We start from the raw sequence: 24,185 nt of genomic DNA, 5'->3' as shown, positions 1-24,185 counted from the left end.
CCGTATTACAGGTGCAGTCCAATATTAAAGATTCTGATGAGATACGGCTACGGTAGGGGCAGCAGTATCGATGTGTGAGAGGGATAAGGAGTGAGATTGCTGAGGGGGAAGAGGTTCTACCTAGGCTATGGACTGTGGTGAGTGGCAGAATCACATGCCATGGAAAAAGATTCCGAAGATGTCTGCACCCAAACAAATTGTACCGGATAACGTCAAACACGGCCAGAACCGAGTGTATCAATGTTAATAATACCTATTGCAGACTAGTGAGATACGCTGTCTTGTTCCCGTAAATGGCACAGACCAGATTGGCAGAAATCCAACAGCAGTCAACGCAAAACCTAGCGATTACAATTGTGATAATACTTTCTCATGTAGGGCCTGCGACTGGTAGGCGATCTAGGGCTGGTGAGAAAAGTACGAAGCTTCTCTTACACTAGTTTTGTCCAACCGAGGTAGGAGGAATCGCAGAATTTTGAAACCTTTTACTAATCTATCCTAGAGAAAGGTAATTCACAATCCCCTAGTTCCCTCTGGAACGCTCTTGGCGGATACCTTCTTCGTGCTTAGTATGCCTGACCCGTTTCTCGCAGCGTTTGCATGTCCACACAGGCACCATGATCGCATCAGGGACACGGTATTATACTTGCCGGAATAGTCTACTACATAGAATAGCAAACGGCATTTTTCCACCTAATTCTCGTGCCTTAAATCTTCTCTAGTAATAATAGGTTTCTACTAGAAGGTAGTTAGGGATACTATTCTAGTTTGTATTAGAAGGGTTTGTGTTAGGAGGCGCATGACCGGGGGCGCTAGCTCGATAAAATCATTCATGTAAAAATAAAAAAAATCAAGCAAAACAATCAGATTAAATAGGATTTTTCGCGCCCTATCATGACGACTCCGAGTATCCTAACGGGTCCGTCCGCTAACATACCCATCTATAGAACTGTACTAGTCTCAAGAATATCTTGCGACTTAAAAACTCGGTCGTCGCGCCCATAAATTCCAGGACTGGTCAATGTTTCGAATTAGTCCACAAAATTCACATTCAAATCCTGGAGCATTTCAACATCATGATGGTAGCCAGCCATGATACCAGCACGAGGGTGTGCGACAATATTGAACAACATAAGAAGGATACGAAGGTAGATAGCGAGACGATATGAGTCTATTGAGCATATGTGCTAACTATCGTCTGTTGATCATAGAAGCTATTATCACAAAGACGTGCGCAGCAAGAACATCGCGCAAGGCAGAAAAAAAGAGACAAAATGATGAAATGGAAATCAAGAAGTTGAATGAGCAACTCGAAAAATATCACAAGGAGAACCAGGAACTGAAAATTCAGCTCGTGAAATCTCAAGCCGACCATTCCCAGTACAAGCTGCGGGCAGCTAAAGCAGAAGAGGCATTGGAAAGAACTCAGCACATTCTTACACAGTTGATGACTAAGCTGCCACCAAGTTCGCACCTGACCAACAATGTTGATACCAAGTCTGGGGGCACCCTGTCTTCGGCCAGCTGGTTGACTATTACGCCTCGCTTGAATGGCCATACCCAATCATGGCCTTGCTTATCACCAGTATCGCCAACGTCAGGGAAAGACTGGTCAGGAATTTCCCCGAGCGCCTTTGAATTGACGTGGAAGAAAGATTAGCAATGGTTATATCGGAACCGAAGTCGGCCAGGACTCCTAAGGAAGCCCTGTGCGAGCTTACTGGACTAGGACTATCATAAGATATTGCCCTGTATCTCGAGGTGTGAACAAGATGTGTTTGATTACTACCGCCTCTGTTCGGAAAATACTCTGTGAAAGATATACGAATAGCGCTACTAATGGTGCTGTGTATCATTACTTAGAATCTTCTATCATAACATACGCTAAGTACCTTTCTATTGGAGCATATATACTTAGTCTTATCTTTATAATAGTCCTTCGAAATTCTATCTTTACTAAGGATACTGTAATTCCAATGATATAGTCAAGCTCGCCTATATATAAATTCGAGATTCCGACTCTAATAAAGCGACGAGCCCAACCTTACCGGCTTCAACAAGGTGAAGACATTCAATACACCTCATCATTACGAATGAACGCTCCTTTCTCTATATATCAGCATTTTGCGGCCCTGATATCCTTATATCTGCACCTCAGTAACCGCTTCCCTCCGCACTTACTCAATTCTAAATACTCTTAAACCAAACAACTAATAAGTATACAGTAGGCGAGTTCTCGGTAATAAAGGTAAATCCCTACTTTGCAATGCTACTTATCAGCCAAACGACTTCAAGATTGCCTTAATACGCTGATTTTACGGAAAGTTCATTGCCAGAATTACGTCTGTGTGACCTGAGATCTGTCCTAAAACTAGTAGAACTAGCTCAGAGCATCAGGTAGTTACCTTATTTAACACAAGATGACTAATTAATCACCCCGTACCTTCTAATTTGGGGGGAGGAATAATGATTCCTCAAATTAGACAAGGTACATCAGGATAACATCCACGAAGAATATAATCTTCTCAAATTGATATTTGGGAGGAATCGACGTTCTCACACTATATCTCGACACTGATGAAATTGTTTATCTGGTGAGATACGTAAAAGTAGTCGTAACGTCCGCCCGTGTAAGAGACCTGTTCATAACGAAACAACGCCAGTCTGTAGCTTCAGCTTGGTGTCCGAGGTATACATCGACTCTTCAAAACAATCACGGCCTTGGGGTGACATGCTGCTGGTTTTGAGGTTGGACTTCCAATAGTAACGCATCATAGACGCAATTGAGGCCGATGTAGAGATAGTCGTATTAAGGACAACCTGGTGAGATACGGCTACGGTAGGGGCAGCAGTATTAATGTGTGAGATGGATAAGGAGTGAGATTGCTGTAGGGGAGAGATTCTACCCAAGCTATGGACTGTGGGGAGTGGCAGAATCACATGCTATGTAAACAGAACCGAATTTCGGCGAAGTAACACCGTCCATACGGGGGCTAGGTTTACCCCCGGCAAAGCGACGGTCTGAGTGAGCGTTAAATTTACTATAGGCCTACTATAATCCAGCCGGGGCCGAAGAGAGATTTATAATCAGACAGTGGTGACGTGTAAAATCGTAATATAAGTAGCACCTTTTTGGACGCGAAATAATGATATGGAACTTTAATACCTGGGGTATGGTAGTTCACCCAGAGTGCGTCTTCCCTTCTCGTCGGTATTACTATGAATCGAAGATGATTTCAAATGATTTTCGAGCTAATTTCTGAGCTCTACTGAGGAATCAGATGTTTTGGGCCAACCCGCGGGGGTCACCTTATTCTCTTTTTCCCTGCCTATCGTGCGAGTCTGTTCGCACTGGCGTTGTTCTTCTTTCCTCGGTTTTGCTACATGATACGAATTAGCATAATGACACTGGTGTACTTTTTGAAGGGATAAAAGCGTAGGGAACGAGAGAAGAAAGGAACTAAGACGAAAGAGCAACAGATAAGAACATTTACTTCATTTCAATGCAGTATTTTCCTCGTCCGCCGCTCATAATCAATGAGAGAGCGCGTCTATAGCAGCATAAGAGACCGATTCCCATTTCCTCTCAAGACCTGAATTAGCGTGTCTTATCAGGTCTCGATTCATGGTTGCCAAGACGAGACACATTCCATAATCAATCCCCACGGTATATATGCGTGCGGAGAAAATGGGGCAGCTACACGAAAAACGAAAAGATCTCTCGTGCAACAGCAGGAAAATTCGAATCTTCCATTTCTTAAAGAAGGATGGGAAGGTCGAAGAGATAGAATATGCTTAAATAGAAAAGTCGAAGATTTCAAAGTCTTCAACTTACAGCCACCTCTTCTAGGGCGACTGATACTGATGCAGTATTATATGCAATAGCTAATCGCTGATTATTAGGCGGCTACGCAGAGGATCGAGGACCAAACAAAAAAAAATGGGTAGGGCGGGGAGCGGGGTAATAGAGGCGTGTCTCTATCCTGGATCCCGAATTCGGGGGTCTCCTCTACGTCGCCGATATCAATTATTTCCTTATATCGATTACGGTGCCCGCAAATCAAGTCTAGTGATCGCGGTCAATGAGCTCACTTTACCGAGCTAAGTAGCGAGGGTCTATCGGCAATAACTGCAATATTTCAAGTAAGAATAGAGATATCGTTGAAACGTATTCCTTATACTAGTATCAACACATTAAGGGAAGAGATATATTTTAAGTAAGAGACTAGTCGTTAAACTAAGACTCCGGGCGTACCATGTACATAGTAAATACAGATCCCGGAGCCTCATGGATCAAGGCTGTCTTAAATACCTATCCTCAAAATCTTGAATACTCTGTGGTGATAGGAGTCGCAAACTTTTCTCACTCAGCCAGAACTTGCCTATCATATTGAAGTTTAATATTGGGGGAGTTCTGCTTCTCTTCCGTAAATAATGGGAGCGGCGCATGCTAATGGTATTGAATATTAGTGTGATACCGCCTAATATAACAAACGTGTTGGGAACAGTAGTGAAAATATTTTGTGTTGCGTTGTGTGACATCGCAGCTCGCACAGCTAATGTCCGTAGATGTTCCTGCGGTACATATGTCGATACTCGCCTGTAAAACTGGTTTAATTCTTTATAGTGACAGAGAAATCTACGAAGTACCACACAAGAAGCAAAGATCGCTTTTGTGGCCTAAAAAAGCCTAGGGTTAGCGTAAACGTGATCCTGTCTCGAGAATTCGAAGTATATCTGAACATAGTGCGTCAAAGATCGGGCTGGTGCCTCGTGGGGATTGTAGGAATGAGAGCCAGGTAGATCAGTTATTACACAAGATGCACTGTAAGGCTGTAAGGCTCAGACTTATAGGAGGCTAACAGATAAGATAAGTATTTTCATGACGAGACAATCATATACAGCTTTGGAAGAGATATATCATAGCCCACATAACGAAGTACGACCGCGGGATGCTTAACCCCACAGAGCTTGACAGGGTAGTTATAAATTGAGTCGCTTTTTAATCTTCATCGTTCTCCCAATACCCTGTCCCTATAGCGAGCCTCATGATTTACGATATCGAGAGCTCCGAATGTAAGAAATTTTGACATCTTAGATATTTCTACATAAGGATGCTGAAAGTTTCAGATCGAATATATTTGCATGGCGTGTGATTCTGCCACTCCCCACAGTCCATAGCTTAGGTAGAATCTCCCCCCACACTAATCTCACTATTCATTCCTCTCACACATCGATACTGCTACCTCTACCGTAGCCGTATCTTATCAGAATATATATATAGCTTCTTACTCGCTTTCCATACTCAATATAGCGTATAGCGTTATATTCAGCCTATAACCTCAATCTCATTAGAATAGTATTTCCTCATAGGATTTCTCGAAGTTCGATTCAACACTCCGCTGCTCTGGTCACCCTATTGCATAATACTTATTGACCGCCCCAAAACTTACGGTGCGTGCGTAACATTCTTTCACGATCGCCACGATCGCAAATATTGCTTTCGGGATCACAGGGCTGCGTGAAAAGTCTCAATCCTCACGTCAAATTGCATACTTGATCTCGTGTATTAGATTTGCGAGCTGTCGTAGGGGATGTAAATTCACAAGCTCCTTACGCGCCTAATTTGAAAGATATTTTCTACTACCCTTTGCACTTCTGAATTCTGACGCCCTTGTTCACGGACGGACTTGATGAATGGCAGTATAACCGTATGCCGTTATCAGGGAAACATTTCACCCGGGCGGATTCCATTTACTATTTATGAAGAAAAACGAAATGACTTTATATTCTCGGTTGCCGATATTTAGAGGGTAGTGTGACGTTAAGTTACAAGATGTCTGGTGTAGAGGGCTACCGTAGGGGGCCTTGTAGCCTTACTTCTTATATGTTTACCTATTTAGAGGGACTAAATATCCCAGCTTTTATCTACTCGTGAATATACGTGCGAAAGAAAAAGAAAAAGATTAAACGCAACTTGTTTGGCTGAGGGAGGAAGAGAAGAGAATCTAGCTAGAATGTGGGTTTGTGGATTCCAGTAGTGGTGAGGGAGGCGGCAGAATAGCCGGTATCATTTCAACACTCTCGCGACGAGTAACTGCTCTCTCACCCATCCCAGGACCCAGCGCAATACGGCTGCGGGAGGAACACCCTCAGCGTAGCCCACGTGCTGTGCCACTACTGCTCGAAGTGGGGAGCACTCCGAAGGGAGGTTCTGGGCTCGGCTCCCATACTTGTCCTACGGGACGCGGTTCATTCTGTGAAGGCAGTGGAATTCATGAGGCGAACGGGGCTCCTGGGCCAATTCCGGAGCGTACGAACAACAACGCAGGGCCCCGCCCCTGCGGATATTTGACAGTGCCCTAAAGGCTTCTAATTTGAAAACGCGACTACCATCATGATGGGAGACTAAAATTGTTAGACATAGGGGAGTCTGAAGCCGTTGGCCACGGACAGGAAGGAGGGCGAGCCCCGGCTCCAGGTAGTGCTCTCCCGGTAAATTGCGCCCTAGGCCTGACAGATCCGTGTATGATTAATGATAATGATAATAATAATAATAATAATAATAATAATAATAATAATAATAATAATAATAATAATAATAATAATAATAATAATAATAATAATAATAATAATAATAATAATAATAATAATAATAATAATAATAATAATAATAATAATAATAATAATAATAATAATAATAATAATAATAATAATAATAATAATAATAATAATAATAATAATAATAATAATAATAATAATAATAATAATAATAATAATAATAATAATAATAATAATAGAAATAATAATAATTTATTGAATACTGTCTGTATCCGGGAGGGGCCCTTATATTGGTTCTGTACCCACACGTCTCGATATGTTAATTGATATCAGATTACCGTGAATGCTCTCGTCAATGATTAGTAATATTGTGAATATTGAATGATTTCAATATTATAGATCTAAAATAATTTGGATTGTTCACGTACATGATGCATGATGCATAGAGAGAGTTAGTACTCGACTCATCAAGCAAAGAAAGTAATAATTAGATAGGCTTCCAAGTAGCGCTATAGTAACTTTTTCCTGCCCCTTCCTTCTACCTCGAGGGACTTAAAAAACAAATTAACATACTACTCTGAGAGGTCTTGACTCCTTACTACCAGGCAGCCTAGAAGACTTGCACCTCGCTGAGGTATTTATCCCTGGGACCCGAGCGATGAAACAGTGCGAGTCTGTGAAGGGCTGTAGCAAGACTTGATTCAATCTAACTAGGCCAACATACTGTTTACAAAAAGCTTAAGGAAGGAAAGTTTATCCCGCGCGTTCTCCACGTCAGCATACCAAGGTCTCGTGATACACGTGACCTATATCGGGCACTGGCTCGTGACAGAGTTCATCTATATAGACATTCGGACCCTGAGCAGGCCGGCAGATAGGAGTTGTGTAAACATACATGACCGTGAATGAATCAATGGATCAGGCGCCCAGTGGTTTTAAACAGTTACTGGACTGCCTCGGCCGTCGTTGCTGGTTCTAACGGGTGGTCGAGTGGGACCTTCGGTGTCTTCAAAAATACCATTTAAATGTAATTTTTGAATTGAACCAGCAAGATCCGATGATGATTGAATATGGTAATTATATCTGCCAACGGAGATTACTCCTCTTTGTGAGCCTTGCAGTGATGTGATATAGTATAGGTTTTTCTCCCTACCGTCTTTTGCAGGTTATCCACTTTCTCTTTTTCTCTGTGCGTGGAAAGTGTCTGTCTTGTCTACTCGCAGACCACCAATCTAAGCTTCCCTACTCTCTTTGATTTCTATACGTGGATCTAGCTTATCAATATACATCATAAGGCCGGGACCGCTGCTTTAGGACTAAGGTCAATTAGTGACTATTCCATACTTTTGAATGTATAGAGACTGATGTACCACAGAAAAACAAACTAGGCATTCTCAATAGACACATAGAAAGGGAAAGTTCTATACCCAGCCTTTTGCAATCCGCCACGCGAGAGGCATGTGTATCCTAAAATTTGATGACAATACCTCATACTCCGGGAAAAGTGAAGAGTTATTTTCAGGATCCTCTTCTCGGCCAACTTGAGAGGATATAGGGTCGTCAGCGCGGCAACCTACGGTTATGTCCGCACGGAGTGACGCGAGCTTGGGTTGAGTGCCGTCAGTTCGTCGACGACATAATAGTACTTGGCTTTGAGACCCACATTGCGGTCTACATGACTCCGTTAGGACAAGGTAACTCAGTGACGAAGGCCTTGTCACGCCGAATATACGGCTTGCTAGAAGATGGAAATCCAGTATGTCTGCATGGGTAGCCTCACGCGGCAGGCGGAGGTCCAGTACACGGAGCGGGGATTGAGCCAGTAATTCCATGTACTGGGAATTCTGTCTTGTGTTAGAGAGAGATGCGTGCTTTGAATATACAGATTACTTACTAGAACAAAAGTTGACACATCTAGGGCTAATGCTTCCATTAACCCGTACGTCCAGAGTTCTTGTAACTTACACGGTATAGCGTGGAGTATATCTTCGCTTGTGTAGCCTATGGGATACAGAAAACCATCAACCGTAGAATATGAGCAATCAATGTAGGCGAGGAACGTCAGAGTCTGCGCATGTTGGTGGATGCCCTTAGATAGGTCTTCAAAAATCTCCCCGGTAAAGCTCGCTAGCTGAATCTCTAGGTGTCGTAGTCCTTGAAAAGACACCAAAAATCGCTTTAGTAAGTCTGCTTGCTGCCTTGAGTCTTGACGAGATTTTGAGCGTGAACGATATAGTTCAAATCCACTAAGTCTCCATTGATACTTTTGCTTGGTCAAAGACTCCAGTAACGTCAACTCGGTCGAGCAGCATCCCAGAGACAGATAACGAAGGGATTGAACCATTAAAATACGACAATCAGTCGGGTCGGCAAGGTATAGTCCGCAGATATTTTCATCCATGGGAATTGTATTGAGAGGATCAAAGCTGTTCGCATTGGCAGACATCCGACAATGCTCTGTGATGGTCAAGATCTTATCGTGAATTAGCTGAGGAATCTCGCAATTCACCCTCCAGCTACGGGTCTATTAGCCAATGACCCACAACTACAAAGTTCAAGCGCATTGTAATAGCATATCTGATTGATCGGATTCTCGTGTGTTTGAGTCTCAGAAGAATTTCTACGAGAACTTCGACATGGTCTTTGTCCAAAACACTAGACGAAGCCACGACCTCTAGATGTCTGAGTTGCCGAAGGTGTTGTACGAGGTGTGGACGGCTCCAAAGTATTCGAAGAATAGCAGTATAATCTTTGCTGATGTCCGCTACAATACTGTCAAAAAGACTTGGAAACCCCATATAGCGTAATTGCCTGCAGGATCCCAAAAGTCTGATGTGATCCCATGGGGGTAACTAGAAATCCATCAGTGGAAATTCTCACATGATCGTACTTTCGGCTCGCATACACTGTGACAAATATGTTCGACCAACTCTAGAGGGAGAGCCAGGATATACATCGCCAGTCGTCGAGTAACGTAATATACTTCGAACTCGGCCTGTCACTGCTGATTGAACGGTTGAGAAAAACAAGATGGCTAGAGTGACTCCAGAAAGGCAAAATCAGATTCACTCTTGTATAGCATTTTGGTCGTGATTTATAGCGATGATAGATAAAACGAAATTACGATTACATGTGTTACGATATAATATCAACTGCAGCAAAGATTAGGTACAGTAACTTAGGGAGTAGATGGATATGGGAAACTAAGAGAAATATTATCGGTCATTACGGTTATGAATCGCTTACATAGTCTGAAAATTATGAAACGTTCGTTTTTTCCTGCTTTCCAGACGCTCCCTCAAGTGAGGACGGGGTATATTATGTATTATATATTATATTGAATGATTTTACCGAGCTACATGCGGTTGTCACTTGCTTCAGTGTCGATACGCACAATATTAGTGTACTCATCCTTTTCCCGGGTGACCACTGCATGGATATACTTTGACGATAGTCATGATGGCGGGGAGGAGTTAGCTTCTGGCGATTGGTGGTACTAAGAATTTGAGAGCAAGCGGAGCTGACTCCTATGCAATTAGCTGAAGATTCACGAAGTCATCCTCAATTCTTTGCAGGAGGTCTAGGACCCTGGGATCAAGCGGAACATCACCGTCGAAGTACCAGTCCTGTCGTAGGCCAATAAACCGGCCGAAGTGAGATCGTCTGGACTTCATGTTCTGAGATGCACTGTCACTATGGTCGAGCCATGTCGGTGCATAGGCCATGTAGGAAAATGTCTCGGGTCGGAAGTGAGAAGACAGTAGCCGAGGATATTCGTAGGAAAGTCATCATGATACTTGCCCGTGTCGCAAGATACTAACGGATATAGCGGTGATCGAAGAAAATGTAATAGGTGAACAAATTCATCATGAACTTCCAGATGATTTGAAGCTGGTGAAGGACTCGGACGAATTGAACCCTCTGCTAAGGTCCCCCTTGTCTGCTCAGGGCTTTGACTAACTCTACGTTGTTGCATAGCAAGACCTATACGAGATGCTATTTTACCCTCGAAGGCTAAAGGCATGAAGTCAATATATTGCCACGAGCTTGGCTAGAATACTGATTTTCGTTCCGTTCGATCGGTCGTGTTGATTCCAGAACAGGGAGCGTATACCACTTATAACTAGACAGAGTGGCTTTACGTATTTAGATACGCATGACTTTTAGTTGGCGCTCGCCTGACGGCTATTCGATTAAGGCTGTGTAGTTTATACAGCCAGATATGGTATTTGTAAACTCCTCTGGTCTTTTTCTCTGTCCCTCACTCACTCACATTCTCTACCATAATACAGCCTGTTGAGACGTACAGGTCGATAGACTGATCTTGCGCCTAATTCATACCTGTTGAACATTTGTACTCGCATACTTTGGCACGAGAGTGGATACTGGACATTTCACCTTCTCTGCTGTATTGCGCGACCTTCCTGGACAAATCAAGCTAGAACGATGGACCAGGCTTCACGTGTTTGTCTCTTGCAAATTTGGTGCAAGTCTAAATTTAGCAGAATCCTCATCCAAATTTAGGTATTAATAGTCCGTAATCCTCGACTTGACAGGGGCCAACATTGATCATGAAAAAAGGGAAACGCATCATTGCTAAGATTGAAGACCCTCGCAAAAAAAAAATCACGTTAGAAAAAAGAGCGCTGGGTCTTTATAAAAAATGCTCGGAATTAGGCGTTCTCTGCGGCCAAGAGGTACATCTCTTTCTGCGAGACAGAGCAACCGGAAGACTGCGGTCATTCTCGTCTTCAGACAATGAGAGTTTCCAGCCAGATTGGGCAAAGATCAGACCAGAAGATCGGAAGAGTTGCCGAGATGTTGAACGTCACTATGGTGTGATTTCAAATCCGATCAACCTGGCGGGAAAATCCAAAGATCCAGCGGCAACGCAACCACAGACATGTAGAAGGGAAATCACTTCGAAATCGATTCCTCACGATGACTCCTATCGGCATAGCGCGGTCTTCTTCGAGCTTCTTCGCGATTCTATTACGCTAATAGATACATTAAAATCTCGTACCAAACCTCCTAGTTTCACAGAAGCGACCGTGAATCTATTCGACCTAGAGCTGAGTCGATTTTGATCACAGAAACCAACAAGTAGATAGTGTGCGTTTCACTGCAACCATGTCCCTTCGAACCTGCTCACGCAAATTGTGCTAAGCTCCCATGGTCCCCAACCCACCGCTATTTACGAAAATCAACTCCAGATTTTGGTAGACATATCCCTCTGGTCCATACACCCGGAATTCATATACTCTATACACCATTCAAACTAGAAATGATTTCTTATTCCTGTTCTTGCGGAAAGCTCTGATGGTATTCTGTATGCTAATTGAAGATTTTCTCGTACCGCCTATTGTATACTAAGCGTATCAAGAACGTAATATAAGATTCTACTCTAGAAGTTCCTCACGGGGGCTAGCTCGTGGGGTGGTGGGATGGAGGTGATGGGGTGGTCATGAACCGGATAAACTGGAATTTACCGGTTTCTCTTGATTTTGAAAGACCTCAAACCTCACGGGGTGGAGGCCATGCGGTGGCGAGATCGATTAAACTTGTTTAAGATTGAAAAATACTTGACTAACTTTACTACAACAGTTTAATTCGGTTATTTCACCCTATGATCTCTAACCCTATAAGGTCAATATAGAGATTGTATGAGGTGGTGAAGGTGGTATCAGGTTATATCAGGCTATAATAGGTTACATGATTCTAAGTTGTCGTATTACTTAAAGTTAGTAGGAAGTGATTTTATACTTGCATCCGTTATAGGATCTACTAGATAATCTTAGTAGACTTCGGTAATTATTCAGAACTTTATTAAAGATTTATCAATTTATCAGATGACGAATAATATAATAGAATTGTAAGAAGAGAAATCAGTACCGTCTCTTGGGAGCTCGGGTAAGCTTGGTCGGGGACTTGGAAAACGGGACCTAAGGATACCCAGGATGGGTCACGTGTTCCGCGGTGGCCGCAGCCGGCCGCAAATCAAGGACGTCACGACTGAACGAAGGACTCGCAGATTCCCCAAGGATCAACTATCAGAGGAAGACAGTCTGTAGGGGTTCATGAGTCAGAGTTGTCATTTTCCAATCCAGTCCCCCCCGGGCTAATCCCTTTCGGGAAGTATCCTTATAATATGACTAATAATAGGAGATACCAAGTTTTTTCCATGTATTTGTCACGGCGCAAGTCATACGTGGTGACTCAAGACGATTCACGATCGAATCGACCCCGCGTCGTCTTAGGGTAACAACCCCAAGAGCTCTGTGTGGGGCTGTGGGGACTCGGTACGTGGAACCTCTATGTATATATTGTGGGAACTGGTGGAGCCTGCCAGACCCCAAGATTCAGTCTTTGAAATCAGACCCCATAGACTTGGACTCTCTGCCTAGCCAACAGGTCCTCTGTCCTGCGATACAGACCCCTTAACACCTCTCCTCTCGCGGTCAGTACCCTCGTTTACTTTCAGAGCGGGTTGAACTTCTTTCCCGGGCATGCTTACGCCCGTCCAACACCAAATCGTAGACCGAGTACATTTGACGAGCAGCGAGTGCTTTTGCTTTGATCGGAATTCGAACTGGTCTAGAAAATTTGAGTCTTCCTTACCGGCACCAGTGACTTAGCACGTGCCTCGTACTACTGGTGTGTAGTCTAAAGGATTTCAAATCATTTCAGGGTTACTTGGATAGTACTTCCGGCCTCGATGTTTGACCGGAGAGTTTTTGAAACGAGCTCTTTGTCTTGCCCGACTTAACTCGAAATTCTTGCAGTAAATTTCATTTTGCAGTACACCGGCAAATCGACAGACAGAATCAATTACCCATTGACCATTGCTAGGCACTCTATCACTCTGAGCCCCGTCATTTCTTCTCCCGTAGCATGTGCCTATCACATCATTTATTTGAGATCTTTGTGTCTCTGTGTGGGGATAGTACTGTTACATCGAGTGTGTGATAGCCTTTCACAAGCCATCATCATTCTTCAGCAATCTACGCAACCCCCTGATTTTTTGAGAACGAAACAAAAATAGTCAATCTCATCCTATACAATGTTGAGCCAGGGTAAATCTATCATGACAGCAATGATCATCTCATTGTTGCTTCCAGTGGATGGTTGGCCACGAACGACCCTTGGACTGCTGTAAGATATTAGGTAAAATCTGACTAGAAGGAGAAAGATGACGTATATCGAAAGGAAATCTCAAATACACAGTACAGAGTAACTTTGGTTGGAAATAAAGATAATCTGTATCTAATTCCCTCTCTTCGTACGTTTCCAACGTATCCACCCCAGCTACGAGCGATAGCGACGTGAAGCGGTTGCGACGGCGGGGGATATACTTTTTACTCTCGCTTATGGTAGGTGGATCAGATGTCAGAGTGAAGCTAGGAGTATAAGTAAAATACGGTTCGAGTTGCCTCTTAGATATCTCTTCAATCTTTTCTTGCGAACGAGGATCCCGTGGCTCTGGAAGAACGGTTTCTTCTGTTCTTGAATCCTCCCACTCGAGGCACAATTTTCTGATAACCATCAAGGAATTCTCTCGTTGATCAATTGTGCGTTCCTTTAGAGACACATCCACGTTTAAATACCTAAGAATATACGATAAGTCCTCTTTGATTGCAGTTGGAATTCTGGCGTACTCACCTCGGCTTCGAAGTTATCCCTCAACTTTTTCAATGCTCTCCATATTTGAAGCATATGCCCTGCGTTAACAGCGGAGAGATGCCGATTCTGTCTGAGTAGTCATGTACCACCCCGTGTATTACCTTGCGAATGATTTCAAACATGCCTGGAGCCACTGAAGCTGAAGTGATAGGGATGTGAAGCTATCATAAGTATGTAGAAAGTCTCACCAAAGCCCGAAATCTCGATTCACTCCGCAAAGGTCGAGATATTTATCATGCCGAAAGACGAGTACCTCCAGCCTGAATTCGACGAAATCTAGTTCTTCAATATAGCTAACAATAGAATTCGTTAGCAAAAAACAGCAATTGAGAGAACGGTCAAATTCACCGGGCTAAGCGAGATCTTCGGTGATAAGATGTTTTAGTCGCTGGAAGAATGATGGACTTCGAAGGGGATCAAGTCTTTGCTCGCGGTCAAACCCGAAAAATGTTAACAGCAATCTGCTTTTCAATAACACTCTTGTCCTCACTATTGTACTGGACGGTCTCGTTTCTGTGAGGCCTATGCTGTCGTCACCTTTAGTACTACTTTGAACAGCGACTGGTCGCCAGCACGGCGCGGGTAGCTGGATGCTACTTAAGGCAAACCTGGGAGATGACAAAGGGGAAGTCTCAACGGCGTGCTTGTTGAGGCTGAGCCCCAAATGTAATGGCCTGTTCTTTCTTTCGTCATCTATGAACGGGCAAGGTGGCTGTTGATTCAGCTCGGCCTCGCCGCCCTCGCGCATATTTGACTGTAAGAATTCATCAGCTTTTTTTTATTTTTAGAGGTAATTGGGGCAGTGGCTTTTAGTCATATAGAACTCCATCAAAAAGGCTATGTTTTTGACTTTCAGTGAGGCAAAGATTGTTGTTAACTGAATGGCGTTCTGTGTGAAGAATCAACAAAATCAATGTATCAAGTAAACTGGTGGGTCTGGAGCTCTAAGGCGTTAAATTTTCTGAATAAAGACATTAGCGAGAACGCTCCTAAATCACCACTCAACAACTGAAATGAAAGACCAATCCGACTCGTGTAGTACACCACCGACCGATATGTCTTGCAGGACTGCGAAAGAGCACTGCTATGAACGGTGACGAAACAGCTCACGATAAGATAGAGGAAGAGACGCATTTCTACCAACGTCCAGAATGTTCCAAGAGCGATACTGAAAATATTAAGCACGACAGATCTCAGGATCTTGTATGTTTAAATTCTATGATCTTGCTATATTTACAAAAGCTCAGAGAGCTATGAATAGTGCAAGTATATGGAGTGATACCTTATAGCCTTGTTTCTGTATAGCCCAGGCTAGTCTTCAAGAATCCTCTTATTGAAACAATAGAGGGTGTTAAATTAACGTCTACAGTGTCCCTACGTACGCGTTCGAGTTGTAGATTCCATCTAGGCACACATCTGAAATGTCTCGCGAGGCTGTACCGGACAAGATGACCCCTCCGTCACGTGAAACAGTAAAACGCTGACGACCTACGCCCATCGGGCATCTGTGGGCACTAATTCCTGATGGTGCGCTAAGCGTGATTGATCGCTCCCCTGATTGAACGATAATTTGTGCGGGTGACTGAAGGAAAGCGACAATAAAGACCTCGTCTTTCAAAGTCTCGTAACCGGCTGGTACATTGATGCTCAGTCCAGTGGATGCGCTGGTCATGGCACATTCTGCGCTTTTCTTTGTAGTTCGATACCAGTAAACGATGCCATCCTTTTCAACTGAGTTATAAGGAATTTCTGAGGATCCAGCTTTATACGCGCTAATAAATGGCTTTAACATATTCAGCCACCCGTCGTGCGGCCTATCTTGTGTCAGTTCGGGAAACCAGGATTATATCAGAGCGGCGGAACCTTACATGCCTGCAGTCCATCGCGAAGAACCGTCGTCTGTATGAAGCGATGAAAGAGGTCCAATGTAATGCGATTCACCATAGTCATTCCAGCTGATTATCTCGACAAACTGGGGCCGCAGGTGCAAAATCTCGACCCAGCGATCATACCACAAGAGATCGGACGGAAAAACCCAGTTCTTGTTTAGGGGACGATCTGAAAACTGAGTGGAAAACCAAGGTGAAGCCGCTGCGTCAAATCATTAGCAGTCGCACTACAAAGCTCTCTTGAATTAGCTTACGTGCGATATATGGCTTCCCGTTCAACTCTTGATTGTACATTGTGTCTCCTTCGCGAACGGTGATATTATGAGTGGGGGTTGGGGCTTGGTTGTCACCATTGCTGGGCCAGGCCATCCAATTGAATGCACCGTCTATTGTGTTGAAATCTCCGACACCAGTGTGGAAGTTTGGGGCGAAAAATATGTCCAGACCTGCGGCTGTTCGAATGGACTCAACATTGACGCCATCACCTGCAAAGGAAGACACGAAGACCTTCCCATCAAGTCGGAGCTGTGCAGGTTGATTAGCGTACTGTCTTACCTTGGCACCTATTTCATTTCCCTGTCCTATCCCCCAGTGATTGAAATCGAACGATAAGAATAATTTCATCTCATTATTAGCAGCGGATTCATACGCAAATCCAAGTTGCGTATCAGTAAAAGAATCTGTGCCAATGTTCATAGCGAATGCATCTATACCTGCCTCTCTTGCTCGTCTCATATCGCCGTCGTAGTCACTAACGCCTTGGCGATTGCTCGTGATCCCGGTCTCGTATGTTTATGTCAGCATCATCCTACCGTCTAATCACTCCAACTCACCATGAAATGACAGAACACGAGCTTATCCATCACGCCTCCGCCACTAGCTATCGTTGTTTCCTCGCGACTTGTCAACATCGGGATATTGTCAGAGATTGCGTTCAGATACATAGGTTTTCTGGCCATTCGAACAACCCGCAGGCACGTTCTGTTATCGGAAAAGGCAAACTGTAAAATAAGTACCAGTCTACCAAGAAGAAAGAAATTTTTTTCAAAAATAGGAAATCTGCCCCGACTCTATGTCTGTTAGGTGGGAGTCCATCCAAAACGGGCAAACTACTCAATTAGCACTTCGTGTAAGAACCATAATCAGCACGTTCTAGATCGTGAAACAGCCTTTATCTGACGGCTTTTGGCCTCCTACCCACTTATGTCAAAAAATACCTATCAAGTCAGGAGAATACGATCATCTAAGACTCAATAGTTTCAAACACAGGAAGAGTTTAACCAAGGACGTCTTCTACAGATGACTGATAAATTGCAATACCCTCGCTACGATGCATGTTTTGAGATTCTCTGGCCTTCGGACAGAGCAGCAGTACTCGATCGCCTGTGTTCGCGTGATATTTGGCAGTACTTCAGGTAAATTTTACAGTCTCGTTCTGACCATAACATACGTGCCGCCGCAACCATGTATGTCCCTTCGAACCCGCCCAAAATTGAGGTACTTTGGAAGACGACGCCAGCATAGTCGACCAGTAGCTCTCAGTCTTTTAATTTCAGTAAGAATTAAAATTAATCAATCTCTGACTCCGCACTGTTTACCCTCTACCCGTGTTTGCATGGCATGTGATTTTGCCAGTCACCACAGTCCATAGCTTAGGTAGAATCTCTCCCCCACAGCAATCTCACTCCTTATCCCTCTCACACAGCGGTACTACTGCCCCTACAGTAGCCGTATCCCATCATTATCCATGCAACGTATAATCAAAGCCAAATTGCGAGTGTGTAAATCTACTTTAGCTGAGAATTGTACTGATTGTCACCAAGTGAGTGAGTTACTGTACCTCCATATCCAATATCTCGTTGGTGTGAATGATTAAGCTCGGCAAGACTTTGCTTGGTAATGATTTTGCTGCAAATGTCTCAACTTGTTGTCAGCATATGGCACCTCTAGCATATGTTGTCCAGGAACTGCGGGCATGCACGGAGAGGCAGGCGTTTGGGAAGATTCAGCACCACGTCGAGTACATGAATATGAACACTGATATACTGTAATTTCTGCTCTACAACCAGCCTGACAATCTGGAGCTATTCTGTGTAATAATCGATGTTGGAAGCCCGAACGCCGTGATACTTCATCAACCCCAGTCAGTCATCATGTTCCGCATTATAGTTTGGTCATCGAGCTGCAGATGGCCCAGGGATCAACCGGAGTGAAGGCGGGCCCAGCTTCGCGATAAGTCGTAACATGAGGTGCGAGAATTGGGAGGGAGGTCCACCCCCTCACAGCCACGCACTCACGCTGACCGGCCGCACGGGATCATCGAACACGCTCCGATAGACACTTTCGATCTCACTGAGGTAGTCCTCCACGCTAAACTTCTTCAGCCCCTTACGCTGTAGGAGAATCTCTTCCTCATCCGTGACATGAGTAGCGCTAAATTCTTCGGCCACCTTGTCTATTTGCGCTAGCTCTTTACTGAATGGATGGTTGTCCGTAAAAGGGACATCCTGTGAGGCACGGATGGTCGGGTTACTGCGCGGGGCTACTAATGGCGGGGGCGATATCCCGTGCTGCGAGCGCTGGCGCGCTAACTCTTGGTGCGACCGCTTCGTGTGAGATAAGGCCTGCTGAGGAATCAAAGGGGCGTCGTTGGACGAACGAGACTGGCTGGTCACGGTCGCGGAGCGCTTGGGGAAATAGGATCCAGCATTGTTATTCACGGGGAAAGGGTCACCTGGCGACTCATCAGGAGTGGTGATCGAGGAGTAGCTCTGAGGGGATCCCGTGTCGAAATCGTCTCCCGATCGCAGCGAGGAAGATGAGGAAGAGGTATAGGGTAGGATATCGGGCGTATCGTATGCTAACATATCGGTCGTGGAGATCAGCTGCACGGGGCCTGAGATATTGCTGCGCTTAATAGAGCCGGAGTTGAACCGTATATACTCCTCCTTGCGATAGGGCATGGGGCCGGACACCTCCGGTCGCTTGCTCCGTTTAGTGGAGGCGCGAGTCAGAGTCGACACGTCAATACGTCAACTTGAGTCAATTAGTCAGTAAAAAATTTTAATTAGTTCTGAATGGGGGCAAACAACTTGACAGCGACCCTATAACTTGACAGTTGACATCCATTTAGGCTATAACTTGACAGTTGACATCCATTTAGGCTACCTACCTTGTACTGAAGATCTGGTACCGCGGTTCGCGGGGGTATAGTGCTAAGCCCACTTCGACTCGCGGAGTAACACCTACTACCTTCCGCCAGGAACATGACATGACGGACATTCCTTCTACTGTTGAAATATCTCTCCTTCTACATACATCAACGCTTCCCATTCTGCCACAGCCGGCTAATTAGAGCACAGGAATAAAATTCCAAGCACTTATATGAGAAGCAACTTCTCGTTCCACTCGAATTTGCAATTACTTGAATAGCATTAGTAGACTAAGAGGGATACCGATTAAGTCTCTACCAATTCACAAATACCGAGTTACTAGACTATCCAATGTATCCATTAGGTGTAATAGAATATCGGAACGCATACACTTATTCTTCGGATCCACGTCGGATCGGGAAAGAGTCTTGTGAAGACCAACGCAACGACCACAGGGGGAAACTGAACGACAACCGCCCTCCTCGATACATTGATATGAACGGTTCCTGGTGATAAATATCTTTGAAAATACGCTTACAGTAGTAGTATCGCGAAGAGACGACGGCATAAATAAAAGACTAGCATCCAGAGGGCTAATACTATCTGCGGACTTTCGTAGTCAAGTCTGGGCTCCTCAGACTCTCGACTAACCTGACCGGTATTGAACACCCGTCAATACAGTAGTTGGTCCAGATCCTACCACCATCACTTCTTAAAGGCTTTCATTGTACCCTCGAGTGAAATGGACGAGTAAGGTAATCCGTGAACGATGTTGAGTAGAACAAAAATCTATTCTCTTTTCTCGTGATTAGAGGGATGCTTGACGCGAGGTTCAAATCTATCGCAAATTTCTTACTTTCAGGGGTTAATGGACCTTCATGCCGGCACTATCGCGCGCGCCGCGATATAGGTTTAAAAATACACTTTTGGTTTTTCCCGACGGCATAGCAAGAGCTCAGCGCCTCATTCAGATATCCTCCTATTTTCAAATCCTTTGTCTCACAGGAGAGGGGTTCTCGCTTAGCCGACGCTACCTCAGTCCGCGGACGTTAAAATAACCCTCGTGGTAGCCACCCCTTCCGAGGTTGAATCTAAGAATTTGCTAGTCGAACCAAAAAACTCTACTATATTTTCGAAAGAGAACCTACACTCACACAATTTGATAAATTAGTCACATATCTGGAATTATATAATCATATGGGTGACGGGAGAAAAGTCAGTGGCAGAGACCGCTTATGTCTTAAAACTGATTAGTATCTATTCCAGTACTTATAAGCTCGGTTCGCAAGTACTGCCATTTTGTCATCACCGTGCACAGTACCATACGGATCAAGTCACGCTTATAACACGATCATTGTCCGGTATAAATGGTGTGCGCTCACCTAATAGCTGCATCTTCGCCTGTGTAGCAGGAACAACCCAGCTTGAAAGAGCGGTAAATTGTCCTACGATGAGAATGCCAGACTGCCGTAAATACCGTGGTATAAGGATTAAGTAAGTTCTATCGGATAGGTTTCTCTGGCCATGTGAACTAATGATTGAACAATGGTTTCCACTGAAAGTGATAATCAGAAAATCCGAGGGGCTCATCGAACGTTGCTTCCGCCGTTACACTCACTCGGTCGTTCACTCCGCGAAGATCCGAGTCATCAGGAGGAAGTAGAAAAAACACAAAACCTCCACCACTATGAAGAGGATGATTTCTGCATATTCGGTCTTGACGGTTTTGGTTATCCAAGAGTCGTGATGCCGAGTTTCGCTTCTCAGTCAAGTTCGTTGACGGAGTCGGAGTCATCGTCGAAAGAGGAAGCGTGAGACTTGTGCAGCGATAAGAATCGATCAAACACGTGGTCCAATGAACCCAGATCTCCTGTTGTCTGGTTCAGACTTTCTTGTCCGGATTTTGACAGACACAGTTCTCGTTATACCCCAGCTATCTGCACCAGGAAGCGGCACTGAGGCTTGTGCAAGAAGTAAATGATTCCGCTTCCTGCCCTAGCGGACTCAAATTTCAAGCAAGCTTATTCTGAATATGAGAAACCATATTATTTTACCCTCCCTTTCAGCTCTTCGGTTTGGGCATGTATTACAAAAGGTGAAACAGAATCCTGTGTGAAGTGGCGACTCGAGTGCAGTTAGATGGCTTTTACTACGCTCCACGAAATCTCACATCCGTGCGAGGCAAATAAGGCCTCACCATCCCAACCCAACTCTTGCCTTCCGTGCCTGTGAGCCAGTAAGAACGGAAGATATCCGCGCACCATATGAGAATAAATCACGATTTTGTGCTCCAGTGTACAATTGTCTTTGAAGCAGTGTAGGGACGTATATAACAGAGTACTTTGTTCACATTGATGGAAAATCAAACAGTCCAGGAAAACCACCGACAATCCTGAGGGACTGGGGCGCACCTAAGGCAGGTGAGCGAGACGCCAATATTCTATCTTATTAAGATCTTAAGTGGCTCTTCCGACCGTGGATGACCCCTATATGATAAGATTCGAAGGTGTTCTTTTCTTTTCGTCGTGTAAGCAGACATGATGTTTTATAAACTACTAGAGTAAGAAGGGACGAAGAGGACGAATTGTCCTACAGGATTATTATCATGTATAATGTATAACGATTGCACAGAGCCACACTGGATCTACAATCTGAAGGCATATATACTTAGCGCCCAATCTCTTTGATATGCTACATTAGCACCTCTTAGCACCTCTTTTCCCTACCCTTTCTCTTTGTATCTCATGCCGGAATTGGAGTCCAGTCTCTAATTCAATCTCCACTTTTTTTTCCCACCACTCTAAACATGCGGTCTCAAAGATCTCATCCTCTTCTGCATATTTTCTGTCTTGAAAACGGTAGTTATGTCGGGAATTCTCACAGGCTAAACATGACTGTATCTCTCTCATCCCACATTTCATGACTTGATTAACCATTTGACGAATTGCGCCAATTTTGACATCATACTCGTGAGACTTCATCAACTGCACGGCCAGATGATGGACAAGTAGAGTTTGTAGAGCTCTCCAAATATGAAGCATATGCCCGGCGTCGTCAGATGACAGGTCGCGTTTCTATTATACATGGTAAGACAACAAGACACAGCAAGCGCTTTATGGGCCGCATACCTCAAACCAACAGAATTGGTCATCGGGATGTTCAGTAATTCTGAGTTGGTCCAAAAAATCCCATAAGAGGCCGAAGCCTCGATTAGCACACCCGTAGGGAAAATCTCGCATGGTTTGCAGTAATATTCCTCGAGATCGATCTCCGTCAATCTCAACCATCTTGAGTCTGTCAATGATATAGTTCCTTAACCACATGCAGCAGGATATTCGGATGGAACTATGAAAGACGATCACATCCCGTTCGAGAAGAGTTTTTGCACGGGCTACCGCTCCATCAGTCAGGGCCTCCCCGTGATTGAAGCCAAAAAACGCATAGAACAGTTGTCGCTCTTTAGATTCATTCGTGTCGATGGTGATGGGCGATCTGCTTCGCTTTGAGGCTAAATGAGACTCTTCTAGTAACTTGAACTCTCTATAAGAAAGTCTTCGCAACGTACAATCGTTTCTCTTCGAGATTCCCTGTGACAATTTTGGTGGCAATGGTGGCTTCCTTGACCCCTGAGGCGGCTTTCGAACCCGTGAAGGTTTAGGACCCGTACTTCCGCTCATTTTCGATTGTCCCTTAATCAGAAAATTACATTAGTCGTCCTTACCATATATATATGGTTCTCCAAATCCCCTGTATATCTTATTAATATTGAATTATAAATCATATTCTTTTTTCACCGTTGTTGGTATAACTGCTTTTAGGATTGCTGAAGTATATGTAAAAAATGATAGTAGTGATATAATTAGCGATGCTAAATACTAGACACCAAAAATAGGTAGATCTACTGTAACTTCGAGGGCCAATTCTGCTTTCCAGACAACTACGCCCGCCATCTAGTACTCTAAAGTACATACATAATAGTGGGGGATACCCATTTATTTGGATAATATTCGGGGTCTGATCTATTCCGCCATTGACCCACTCTTACCACTAAGGCTCTCCAGCCAGAGCTCTCTACTCGGCGTCTCCTTCGGATCTTTCTTTTAGCTTGGAATCGAGTCTATGGGCGCTGCCGCCGTTTATTTGTCTCCCAAGATAGATAAACGTACTAGTACAATATTTCAGTCGAAAGGGTGCCCTAGTACCACTGCTCATGCAGAATCACCTAGATGTAGATATTCAGGTATTACGGGGAAAGTAGATAGGTAAAGATGATAGCAGACTTACTTAGGCTTTTATTTACTTGTTCCTCTTCCTTTTGACTACATCAGCCGGTATGGAATCCTAGACACTTGTCATGTTTCCGAAGAAGTAGGCCCGTAGGGAACAGTGACGGTTTCTATTTATCCTACTAACTATTGACCAATATACTATAAGCCGTTAGAGCCCATAGAGTATAGTACTATATTAAATAATCTCGAATTTACGGTATTTACCAGACAAAAGTAATATTTACCGAAAAAACATGGACACGATTGTGTTATATATATGATATATCTATAGCCCATACTTCTTTCTAGAATAGTCTTGAGTACGATATTACCTAAATTTACATAGGCTATGATTATATATTAAAAGCTGTACCCTGAGAACCAGTAGTAATTAATTTTAAATAAGCTATATCCGTCAAGATCAAATTTCAAATTCTCTAGAAGAAAGGCTTTAGTTTATTTTAGTAACCATGTTACTTTGAATTTAATCATTTTATTATTTCAAGCTGATTTAGGCTCTTACAGATCCCCGGGAAGGTGATAGGGGGAAGGTCATGGGGTGAAGGTCATGGGGTGAAAATTTCATATAGCTTAAATCAAGACGTATCCAGTCGTATCGAGTCGGCGCGAGTCGG

General features: G+C 44.0%; 4 protein-coding genes across 4 annotated transcripts; 1 reads left to right on the top strand and 3 right to left on the bottom strand.

Moving 5' to 3' along the window:
• Nucleotides 1–1,076: 1,076 nt before the first annotated feature.
• N7539_008814 (uncharacterized protein) lies at nt 1,077–1,660 on the top strand (the record flags this gene model as incomplete). The annotated part of the gene is made up of 2 exons (XM_056938409.1): nt 1,077–1,148; nt 1,229–1,660. 2 exons carry the CDS (start codon nt 1,077–1,079, stop codon nt 1,658–1,660), a joined length of 504 nt encoding a protein of 167 aa, XP_056786417.1.
• Nucleotides 1,661–9,916: 8,256 nt separating this feature from the next.
• N7539_008813 (uncharacterized protein) lies at nt 9,917–10,286 on the bottom strand (the record flags this gene model as incomplete). Its single annotated transcript, XM_056938408.1, has 2 exons — nt 9,917–10,003; nt 10,113–10,286. The coding sequence occupies 2 exons, from the start codon at nt 10,284–10,286 to the stop codon at nt 9,917–9,919; spliced, it is 261 nt and encodes an 86-aa protein (XP_056786416.1).
• Nucleotides 10,287–15,604: 5,318 nt separating this feature from the next.
• N7539_008812 (glycoside hydrolase family 71 protein) lies at nt 15,605–17,041 on the bottom strand (the record flags this gene model as incomplete). Its single annotated transcript, XM_056938407.1, has 4 exons — nt 15,605–16,055; nt 16,110–16,332; nt 16,385–16,913; nt 16,964–17,041. The coding sequence occupies 4 exons, from the start codon at nt 17,039–17,041 to the stop codon at nt 15,605–15,607; spliced, it is 1,281 nt and encodes a 426-aa protein (XP_056786415.1).
• Nucleotides 17,042–18,409: 1,368 nt separating this feature from the next.
• On the bottom strand, nt 18,410–19,093 carry N7539_008811 (uncharacterized protein; the record flags this gene model as incomplete). The annotated part of the gene is made up of 1 exon (XM_056938406.1): nt 18,410–19,093. One exon carries the CDS (start codon nt 19,091–19,093, stop codon nt 18,410–18,412), a length of 684 nt encoding a protein of 227 aa, XP_056786414.1.
• Between the last annotated feature and the right edge of the window lie 5,092 nt (nt 19,094–24,185).

Source organism: Penicillium diatomitis (assembly GCF_028827545.1).
Source record: "Penicillium diatomitis strain IBT 30728 chromosome Unknown utg000014l_segment0_segment0, whole genome shotgun sequence".
In the NCBI taxonomy this organism is placed as follows: Eukaryota; Fungi; Ascomycota; class Eurotiomycetes; order Eurotiales; family Aspergillaceae; genus Penicillium; species Penicillium diatomitis.
Note: the sequence above shows the minus strand (reverse complement) of the source record. Positions and strands in the feature narration are given on the sequence as shown.